We start from the raw sequence: 10,982 nt of genomic DNA on the forward strand, positions 1-10,982 counted from the left end.
AAACAAAGTGCAGACACAATTGCTTTTAAGATCTTAGTGTATATTTCGGTATAAATACAGACACAATTAAATAAATGGATTTTTTATTACAGTAACAGGATTTTGCTGTCTAATAAACCAATTTTTCTTCAGCAAACAAGCATATCCTTCTATATCGGTTAAAGTGGATCTAGTCCATCATTTTTTTAATGGCCTGGTGGGAGCCCATCCTATGGATGTGCTAGTTTTTTTTTCCCCCTCCCCTTAATGGAGGCACTGGGGCTTGAACCCAGGACCTCGTGCATGCAAGCATGTGCTCTACCACTGAGCTATACTCCCCACCCCGTGCCAGTTCAAGTATTTCCTTTTGTGGGACCCTTACGCAGTTTCCAGGTTTTTGCTGCTACATTCTGCACTGGGTTCCATGGAAACTGTATGAAACCTCTAAATGTGTGTGGCTCAGAGTGGGTTAGCCACATAGCACTGTTGGCCTCTTGCCATCCCAGGGGGTGACTGTGCGTCCCACTTCTTCCTGCTGCTTTTATTTGTCCTTGGGTGTTATTTAAGCCCTTTACTGTTGTTCAGGAGGGGCAAGTAGGGCTGACTTGGGGCTATAGTTCTTGAGAGTCTGTGGAAGTGATGATTGGGGAAAAACATGTTTTATAACATCCGTGTAGTGAAGGTAGCAGTTGGTGTTTCAACAGGGAAGCTTCAGGGAGCTGCTGGGTGCTTCCTCATGTACGATCTGGGGGCCTCAACTGCTTTGATAGTGGTAATGAGAACAGTGACATAAATAACTTTTAATGAAAAAGAATATGAAAACAAATATATGTATATATATATGCATGACTGGGACATTGTGCTGTACACCAGAAACTGACACATTGTAACTGACTATACTTCAATTAAAAAAATAATAGTGACATAAACATAGCAACAATAGCTGGTAACATCATATGTGCCAAAGAGATTGCAAACACATTACTCACATATCTGGCCTCAGTCCTGCGATATCCCAGGAACTCTATTATAATTTTTTAATAAATTTTTATTTATTTATGTTTGTTTTGTACTCTCAGGCTTTGAGGAGCCAAAACCTTTCTGTTCTCTTCCCAGAATTATGTTTTCCTCTTTATGAAACTCCCTGAGCCCCCTGTTTTAAGTAAGAGTGATTAGTGCACACAACTGACTTTTAGAATCATTAGAGCTAGAGACTATTAGAGCTGGCAGGGCCTTAACGTCATCTAATTCAGTGATCTTTGTTTATGAACTTTGATTTGCATGTGCAATGCCTGAAGACATTCTCGTAGTTAAAAGAAAATGCAAACAATGTAGATGAAACTGAAGTCACCTCATCAACCTCTTATCCTCTTGTGTTCTCAGAGATAACCCTGGTGCCAGTTTAGTGTAAATTACTTTTCAGACCTTTTCAAGTTTATTTATTTGTTTATTTATTCATTCATTCATTCATTCATTTATGTTGAAGTATAATTGATTTACTGTATTATATTAGTTTCAAGTGTCTAACAGTGATTTAGTATTTTTATAGATAATACTCCATTTATGTCATTATAAAATATTGGCTATATTACCGGTGCTGTATAATTTTCAGACCTTTTAAAATGCATTTATATATAAATGTACATTTATGCATGTATCTGCAGACACACATATCCTTAGAAATCCGTAGTATTGATTTGTAGGTTTCCTCACCAGTAAATGGTGTTATATTGTTTGCATTGTTCAGCACCTTGCTTTTTCCCTCTAAACAGTAAGTCTTAGAGATTGCCCGTGTCAGCACCTTCATCTTTTTCATGGCTGCATATGAGTCCGCCAAATGTACAGGATCATCCCCATGTGGATGGGCAGGTTGTTTGCAGGGCTTGCCTGTTACACAGCATGAGTACCGACCATCTTTGGGCTGGCTCACCTGGGCACACCTGGGTAGGTGATTGGAATGGCTGGGTTAGAAGTCAGAGAAGAAGGTTCATAACCACTGGCTAAACCCTCATGCATAATCAGATGGCCCTCGAAGGTGTACCTGCCTCCACTGTTCTCAGTGTCTGAGAGCACTCACTTCCCAGGCCTCGGTCAGCACCAGCTCTTCCTAACCTGATGGGTGAAATAGTACCAGTGATTTCCTCAGAGGAGGCTGTTCCCCTGTAATGAGCACTGTGGCCTCAGTGACCCACTGTTTCTAGTGGGAGCATCTCTAATCCAGGTACAGGGACAGAAAAGAGTCCACTGGTAGTCAAAACATTCTTCACTGCCTTCTGTAAACAAGGAAATGGAGTTTCCCACAGTTGGTCAGCGGTGGGCCAGAAGCAGAGTTGAGGGAACTGAATCTTTGTACAGGACTTTTTATACTGTGCTTAAAAAAAAGTCAGTTGCCCATGCACAGGGTTATGCAGGGGTGGCATAGCTCAAGATAGCTCAAGTGGTAGAGCACATGTTCAGCGTGCATGAGGTCCTGGTTCAACCTCCATTTAAAAAAATAATTAAATAAATAAACCCAATTACCTACCCCCCACCCAAATCAACAAGCAAAAAAGTCAGTTGCATTAAACCTGCCTGTTGCCAGTAAGGTGTGGCTTGATTCCTCTCTGGGTTTTGGAAAAAAAGGTAATTTTGACGCTGTGAAATTACACGCCCTCTAATTCTGAAATAGTTTTTTCCTTGACTGTTTTTTTGGTTGATGCCACAGCATCCAACTGGGAGGTAATTTCTGTTAATAATCCTCGTCGAATGAGAGGCCCTGTCTTTGGTGGCATATGGAGCGGCTTAGTCACTGGCTGATGGAGGTGCAGTTAGAAAGCTGTGTGTCTCAGGCAGAGGACTGGACACCTGTACAAACACGTTCAGAAGGGCTGCCTGCTAATTGTTCAGAACTCTGCTGGCTCCTTGACAGATGGGAGATCAGACAGCCGCCATTTACAGCAGCTGAAGTTTAAGAGGGGACTGTGGCATTTTTTTGAAATCCAGAAATCCAGACTGTTTTACTTGTAAACATGTCTGCTGCCGGGTTATTTATAACAAGGAAAAATCAGTGACAAGCTCAAAGTCTCGCTGTGGAGAACACAGGTGAACGGTTAAGTCAATAGTGATAAACCCATGCAGTGGGTTATTACACAGCTGTTACAGCTAACTTGTAAATTCATGATGGAATGTTTGTGTCAGAAAATTTAAGTGATCTATTCTCTGTTTCTTGGAGTGTAACCTAGGGGGTTCTTTTTGGAGGTGAACTCCAAATTTCTTAATTTTAAATGTAATCCAGCAGTTACATTTCCAAGAAATATGTCCTGCTGAGATGTTGCACAAGCGCACAGAGATTTAGATACAAGGATGTTCCCTTCAGCACTGTTTATACTAGGAATCATTGGAGAGAAGCCAAATAGCCATCCCCTGAGGTCTGAGAAACACCTTAAGGCGCATTCATACAATTATATATCCTGCAGTGATGGAAGGAAGGGAAATGAGGTCAACCCAGCCTATCTGTGCGTGTGACATGAAAAGACTGGGTCCAAGATCCCGTATTAAGTGGAGAAAAGTAAGATACAGAACAGAACGTGCAGTCCTGTCCCAGTGCTCTTAAATCTGTGTGTGTGTTGGCAAATGCGTAGGAGAGAACTTGCAGAATATCTGTATCAACTGTCAGCTGTGGTTTTCAGAGGAATGGGGGTTAGAAAGGACTTCGGCTTTCTAATTCCGAATTCTGTGTTGCTTGTATTTTTCTTATAATAAACAGATCAGACATTTGGAATCAGGGGTAAAAATCAAGATCCCTAAATAAAGAACCAAGTCCCATTGACCGACTCTCCTGGAAGTCTGTGAATGATATTTGCAGTGTGATTCCGGTTTTATTTAAAAGTGCACGTTAAGGATCTGGAAAAGAACTGGTCCCTAAAGCATCGATGATAGTTGCTCTGGGTGGACAGCATGTGGTGGATTTTAATCTTCTTTGTCTTCTGTATTTGCCAAGCATTTTCATTAAGCATGAATTAGCTTCCAAATAGGAAGGAAAAAAATTACAGGCTTCAGTTTTAGACTTTGCAGAGGTTAGAAAGCCCCAGCAAGGGAGCCCCGGGCTGTGTGTGTGTGTGTGTGTGTGTGTGTTTCTCGGAAGGCTCAGCTCCTCTGCCTTGTCTCCTCTGAGTGGGATCCCAGTGACAGGGCTCAGGCAGTGCGGCCTGGACGGGGGGCTGTCCTGTTTGGACTCAAGTCCGAGGTAGAGCTCCTGAGAGCTGGTCCTTGAGGCTGAGAGATGCTGTCGAGAGGTGAGGTCCGGACATCGTCCAGCCCACCTTCCAGCCCCATGGCTCAGGATTCTGGTCTGGAAGGGAGTTTTAATCTCATCGATTTTTAAAGGCTCCCAGGTGAAGGTTCAAGCTCTTCAGGAAAAGATCAGGAGGCGATTGCTACCCAGTATGAATGTCAAGGTATTTGTTTGGAGGGGAAAGAGACAGAATTTACCTTGGGATTATAAAAGCAATAAAATGAGCTCTTTAAAACAAAAAACAGGGTCATACAATGAAGCTGTTGAGAATCAGCGTATTCTCTTCATAATATATCTTGGTCATCTTTCTCAGTACCCAAAAAGCTCTGTTCTCAACAGGGTTTGAAAGTCTCGGGGGATGCTTTGAGCATCACAGCAGTGGAAGGCACCTCAGGCAGCAAGTGGGTGAAGGGCAGCGATGCTGAACCCTGAAATGGGCAGAGCACTTCTGCACAAGGAGTTGTCCCGCACCCACAGGACCTGGGAGCGTCTTGTGGGAATCTGTTCACAACTAACCGGGCCCAGAGCTTAGCACTCTGTTCGTGTAAAGGCAACGTATCTTTTGCATGGTTTGATATACTTTGAGTTTAGGAAAGTTACATTGTCCATGAATTTCATTTAGGGCAGTAAAATGGGGTCTATTTATGATTTGTACAATATTTTTAAAAAGATGACATTGGACCAGACAGGGTCCAGAATTCCCATCATAGAATAAGTGCAGTCTTGGAAGGGCTGTTTAGCATTTTTAATGGAGATAATCAAAATATATTAACCAACCTCCGCAGAGAGATATTTGGGTTGAATTCAGTTCTGCACAAAAATGCCTCTTGTACACTTACGCTTGTCTTGCTGTAGGGTCCATTCCTAGATGTAGAATTGCTGGATCAAAATAAAGGAAGGCATTTTTTTCATTTTAGTACGTGGCCAGATTGCCCTTAGAAGAGGTTTATACCCACTGACAGTATGTGAGAACACCCGTTTGCCCACATCCTGCTCAGAACTTGTGATTACCAGCTGTTCAAATGCTTACCAATCTGAACAAGGGAGTGGGTAGGGGAATAATACCTTATTTTCATCCTCAACTTTATGATAACCAGTGAAGTGGTATGTGTTTTTCTATATATATTATGTTTCTTCTTCAGTTTTGTAGTTAAGGCAGGTCTTTTCTGGCCATGGGAAGACTGTGCCCATGTGAGGTCTCTTGGGGACTGAAATACGGGCGTATTTCTCTCTGATTGATGCTGTCTGCCTCCCCCAGAGGTTGTAGACACCTGGGAAATCACAGGGTGGGAGGAGCTGGCCTACACTGTCCCAGAAGCCCCTGGTCTGGACCTAACACTCCCTTTTGCTTTTGCAGGAAGCCTGGAAGCATGCAATTGAGAAGGCCAAGCACATGCCCGACCCTTGGGCCGAGTTCCACTTGGAGGACATTGCCACGGAATGTGCCACACGTCACAGGTCAGCCCCTTGTCTGCAGGTGCTGTATGACCTCAGTCCTTAAGGAGTCCTTGGGGATTAGGTCCTGCACTGCTTATAATCAGTGAGGCTTAAATAGCCTTATGGATCAAGGAAAAGGGAATATAATAATAATAGCAGCCAATATTTGAGTATTTATGTGTGCTTAAGACATGATACATTATCTCATTTAATCCTTACAGTGGTCCTATAAGGTGTGTATTTGACAGGCTAGGCTGAGTTATGCTGCAGTAACAAATACCCCGGGGCTTAATGCAACAAAAGTGCATTTCTTGCTCATACGAAGTTGAGTGAGAGTTAACTCTTCAGGGCAGCTCAGGGATCCAGGCTACTTTCATCTTGTGGCTCCATCATCTCAACATGTGACCCCTACAATTGCTATCAAAGGGACAGCAGACCAGCTTTTCAGTGCCTTGGCCCCAGGAAGATTCACAAAGTCAAGCCAAGAGGGTCCAGACTTCCTATTTGGAAAAGTAGAGGGAGGGAAGAGCATTTTCATGGGATTTCAGGAAGAATGAAAAACAACAAAACCCAGAAAACACCACCACCAATATAGTGACAAGGATGAGTGTGATGCTGCTGCTGAAGGCCCTTATTTATTGAATCTTCCATCTGCCAGGCACTGCTTAAGTACTCTATATGTATTTATTCATGTAAAAAAAAGGCCTGAAGTAGGAGTTGTGTCAAAGCATGTGGGACTTCTTTGAGAATTTGATGAGGCCATCTCAGAAAGTTGCACACATACGTCTAATTTGCTCATAATTTTAGAGGACTCATGGATCCACGGTGGAGCCTGCCCTGTGTCCTGTGACCTCTGTAGACCCCTCAGTTCTGACTCATCCAGGTCAATCCAGTCAGTGCCCTCAATTGCCCCAGGGGAGAGAGGTTTGAGCAGGGTCACTCAGATAGTTAAACTAACTTTCTGACTCTCAGTCCAGTGTCTTAGAATTAGTTAGGGCTCTGTTTCAAATGCAAGTGAAAGAAACCCAATTCACAGTGGCTTAAGCATAAAAAGGAATGATCAACTCATCTATGTGGGCTTCAGGTATGGCTACTTCCAGATGCTCCAAGGATGCTTTTGGCTTTGACCCCAGATGGACTTTCTTTTATCAGTAGCACAGATGACCCCTAGGGGCTGCATATTTTATCTACCCAATGGAAAAGTGTCTTCTCTTTTTCAAACTTTTTAAAACAAAAATTCCATATTTGAATCTTATTGGCCTGACTTTGGTTATATGCTCATCACTGAACCAGTCATTGTACCAGGAGCTTTGCTCTGATTGGACAGGTCTAGATTATATACTACGAGCCAGAAGGTGCTGGGGGATCAGCTCTACCCAGTCCGTATGTTCTGAGAATGGAGGATGGTGGCTCCCCAAGGAAAATTGGGGTGCTGTTCCCAGAAGAAGGGAGAGTGGATGCTAGGCAGGCAGAAACAGTGAGGTTAGCATTGTGGGGGCCCCTGCAGGCCAGGGTGTGGGCTCTATTCCTTCCTACCTGTAAGGGCAGTGTGGTGGCTGATTGGTGACAGGTGGCCTCCAGGCTGAGGACACTGGGTCACAGAGGGAGGCCCCTGGGAAAGCAGGACCCACATGCTGGGCTGGCTCTGTGTGTCCCAGAGCTCCATGGGGGCCAGGAGCCATGGGCCAGGCCAAAGTGTGTGTATTTCCTAACCAAAGTGGTTGACTTCACTTGTCCTGGCTGCTGGTAGACGGTGGTCAGGCGTTGATGGCCAGAAACTCTAGAGATTTCTAAATCGGAGGCTTCCTCTTCCATTCCTGGTTTTTAAAGAGCTCTGCTGTAAGCTGGCCCTTTATCGGGGCAGATTTCCTGTTCATGTGTATTGTACCCAGGCTGGTTAAGAGCAAGGTTTTGGTTGAAACCTACCTGGGTTTGAATCTTGGCTCTCGAAGTTTATTTCATCTCTCTGAACCTCAGTTTCCCTGTCTGGAAAGTGGGCACAATATTTGTACCGATGTCATAGGGCTGAGCAAAGGTTGATAGAGGAGTTCCATGTAAGTGCCCAGCATGCAGTGAATGCTCAGTGAACTTGGTGCAGCTCTGTCCTTTACAACGTGACTGGCTGTGAGGACAAAAAAGTTTCTTCCAATATCACAAGTCTCTACCCTCCCCAACTTCTGGGCACCTCTCAGCTTTCAGTCTCTTTTGGAAGTGAAGCAAGATGATTCCTTTACCTCGGCCTCTACATAGTAATAATCATAATGATTGCTACTATTTATTGAGTACAGTGCTTGCCATGGCTGATTGCCAGCAAGTGTGTGGCTCTGGCGAACTTTCCTCTCCGCCCTCCTCGCCCCACCCCGGCCTGGGGCAGGTTACCTGCCAGGCCGCTGCTTGTTTTCCCTCGTAGAGACTTCAGGCTCTGAGAAGGCTATGCTCATGAACTAGGAGGTTCTGGAGTCTGTCCACACTGAGGATGAGCCAGGGAGGCATCTGTTAGAATTAAGAACACCTCAGCCCTGGGGGAGATTTTAAATTTGAGAGATTTCCTGAGCTGAGGAGCTTTCTACCAGGCAAACCTGTTTCAGGCCCAGCCAGGCCCAGGGGCAGATTTGCGCTGGGAGAGAGGATTCCTGGGAAAGGAGAGGTGGAAATGTTCTGGAACCCTCTCCATCCCTCTCTGCCTTGGGTTTGTATCCAGTAACTCCTTTCCTGGCTGGACTCAGAGGCAGGACCCTCCTCCACCCCTGCCTGCACTGGGACAGTCTTTAGGAGACACCCAGCTTCCTGGGCTGGGCTCCCACTGGCAAGACCAAGGGTACTGCCACCTCCCATCCTGGGACACGCCATTCATTATGTAGACCAGTTATATAAGGATATTTATTTCTCCAGTTGTTCATCCAGCAAGTACTTAGTAAGCTTCCATAGTAGCAAGCCCTGCAGTGAACAAGACAGACGTGGCTTGTCTTTGTGGAATTACCGTCCAGTGGGGGAGCCAGATAGGGGACAAGCCTACCCACAACGCAGCAGTACGTGCTGGGGGACATGGTGGAGAGGGAACACCTGGCTTTGAGGAAGGGAACGGAGGCCAGTGTGGCAGGAGGGCCTGGGAGGGAGGGAGTGTGTCCACAAACCCAACCCTGGAGGTCAGCAGGGCCTGTGGGTAGACAGTGGACTTGACCCTGAGGGCAGCAGGGAGCCCAGAAAAGTCTTTTGCCTTTAGCCAGTGAGTGACAGGATCAGGTAATGGACAGTGTGCCCTGGGGTGGGTTCTGGTCTCTGCAGGTACAATGCTGTCACCGGGGAGTGGCTGCAAGATGAAGTTCTGATCAAGATGGCGTCTCAGGTGAGCAGAGCCTCGAGCCCAGGGCTGAGAGGGGATTTCTCTAGAAAGCACTTCAACAACTTCAGTGCCTGCTCCCTTTCCTCCACACCCACTTTATTTTATTTTTTAACTTTGGAGGAGTCTTTGTAGTATCGTCTACTTATTTTATTTTTTATAACAGTTTTATTGGGATATAATTCACACACCATACCACCTACACATTTAACGTGTACAGTTCAGTGTTTTTTAGTGTAGTCAGAGTTGTGCGAACATCACCACGATTGATTCCAGAACATTTTCACCATGTCTAGAAGAAATTGTCTACATACCCATTAGCAGTCAGTAGCCAGTTCCCTCATCTGCCCCAAGCCCTAGGCAACCACTAATTTGCCTTCTGTCTCTATAGATTTGCCTGTTCTGGATGTTTTGTATATTCATCGTATATCAAAAGATTCTTCTTGGCACTCTTGTCAAAAATCAGTGAACCATAAATGTGTGTATCAGTTTTTAAAAATTGCAGGTTAGCACCTATTACTGAATTGTTAAATGAACTCAGTGGGTTGCAAGCAGCTTCTGAAAAAAAGGTATTGACTAGAAAATAGAGCACGTCCTGCAGAGTAAGGGGAAGGAACGATTTGTGAAGCTTTTTTTTAGTGTATCACACACACAGAAAAGTGTACAGCTTGGTGAGTTTCACCAAGTGAGCACACCATGTAACCAGCATCCAGGTCAAGACACAGGACACAACTAGCACCCCGAGAAGTCCCTCTCAGCCGCAGTCACTACTCCTTAACCCCCAGGGGTAAGCGCCACCCTGAATTCTATTCTACCCAAGGTCAATTTTGCCTTTTTTTGTGTTCGATATAAATGAAGCCACACAGTATAAATTCAAGTATGGCTTCTTTTGCTCAATGTTTTGTCGATGAGATTTGCACATGTTTTTTGCTAGAACTCGAATTTGTTCATTTATCATTGCTGTATAGTATTTCATCAAGTGAATAGACCTAACTGATTGATCCATTCTACTCTTGATGGACATTTAGGTCATTTTGCTTTTTTTCTACGGACACTGCCCCCCACACACACACATCAACCCTGTCATATCTTCACCCCCTGGGGGTTCTTCCCCTCAGCGAGGGTTGGGGATGGAGTGATCCCATCAGTCCTGCAGCCTCCAGGCTGGAAGTTCGACGAGGCCTTGGTGCTGGAGAATATGAGGGGAGGCCCAAGGATTTTAGGGTTGAGATGAGATCCAGGGCATCCATTTGGTGGGTGACGTCCAAGGGGAAAATCTCCTGGCTCAGGGTAGCTTCTGGCTGGGTATGGGACTGATAACCTGCTGTGTGATGTCTTTCAGCCCTTTGGCCGAGGAGCAATGAGAGAGTGCTTCAGGACGTAAGTGACTCAGCCTGGCTTTGGGGCCCTGCCAAGACTCCTCAAGCTCCTGAGAGGAGGGACATTGTAACATTTCTGGTCTAGAAATGGAGACGGTGGCTTCTTTTCTTACAGCCCAAGGTCTTTTCCATCTGGTCTCCCTGGGAGCACACATTGGGCCCAGCTGTGGGGATGAGCTCAGGAAGAACAGGGAGTATGTCCCTTAAGCCCCCTTCCCGGCCCATTTGAAAGGTGCCGTCGGGTGGTGAAGCCCCTCCCACCTCTTGCATTTTGTTCCTGGCTCCAGCTAGCCACATCAGGCAGGGTCTCCCCATCCTGAGGACCAGGACTGGATCCCTGGCGAGCCCCAGGGCACCCAGGCAGACCCCCTGACCCCTCTCCCCCCAGGAAGAAGCTCTCCAACTTCCTGCACACCCAGCAGTGGAAGGGGGCCTCCAACTACGTGGCAAAGCGCTACATCGAGTCCGTGGACAGAGACGTGTACTTTGAGGACGTGCGTCTGCAGATGGAGGCCAAGCTCTGGGGAGAGGAGTATAATCGGCACAAGCCCCCCAAACAGGTGTGTGGGACCCC

The 10,982-nt window shown here is 45.8% G+C and overlaps 1 protein-coding gene across 2 annotated transcripts in view; it reads left to right on the top strand.

Moving 5' to 3' along the window:
- EEF2K (eukaryotic elongation factor 2 kinase) overlaps positions 1-10,982 on the top strand; it is a 57,646-nt gene that overhangs the window by 23,796 nt on the left and 22,868 nt on the right. For both annotated transcript variants that reach the window (XM_072942781.1, XM_072942780.1), the window contains exons 3-6: positions 5,610-5,710; positions 8,975-9,035; positions 10,372-10,409; positions 10,797-10,968. In XM_072942781.1, coding sequence (XP_072798882.1) covers positions 5,610-5,710; positions 8,975-9,035; positions 10,372-10,409; positions 10,797-10,968 — 372 coding nt within the window. The remainder of the gene's footprint in view (positions 1-5,609; positions 5,711-8,974; positions 9,036-10,371; positions 10,410-10,796; positions 10,969-10,982) is intronic.

Source organism: Vicugna pacos, chromosome 18 (assembly GCF_048564905.1).
Source record: "Vicugna pacos chromosome 18, VicPac4, whole genome shotgun sequence".
Classification (NCBI taxonomy): domain Eukaryota; kingdom Metazoa; phylum Chordata; class Mammalia; order Artiodactyla; family Camelidae; genus Vicugna; species Vicugna pacos.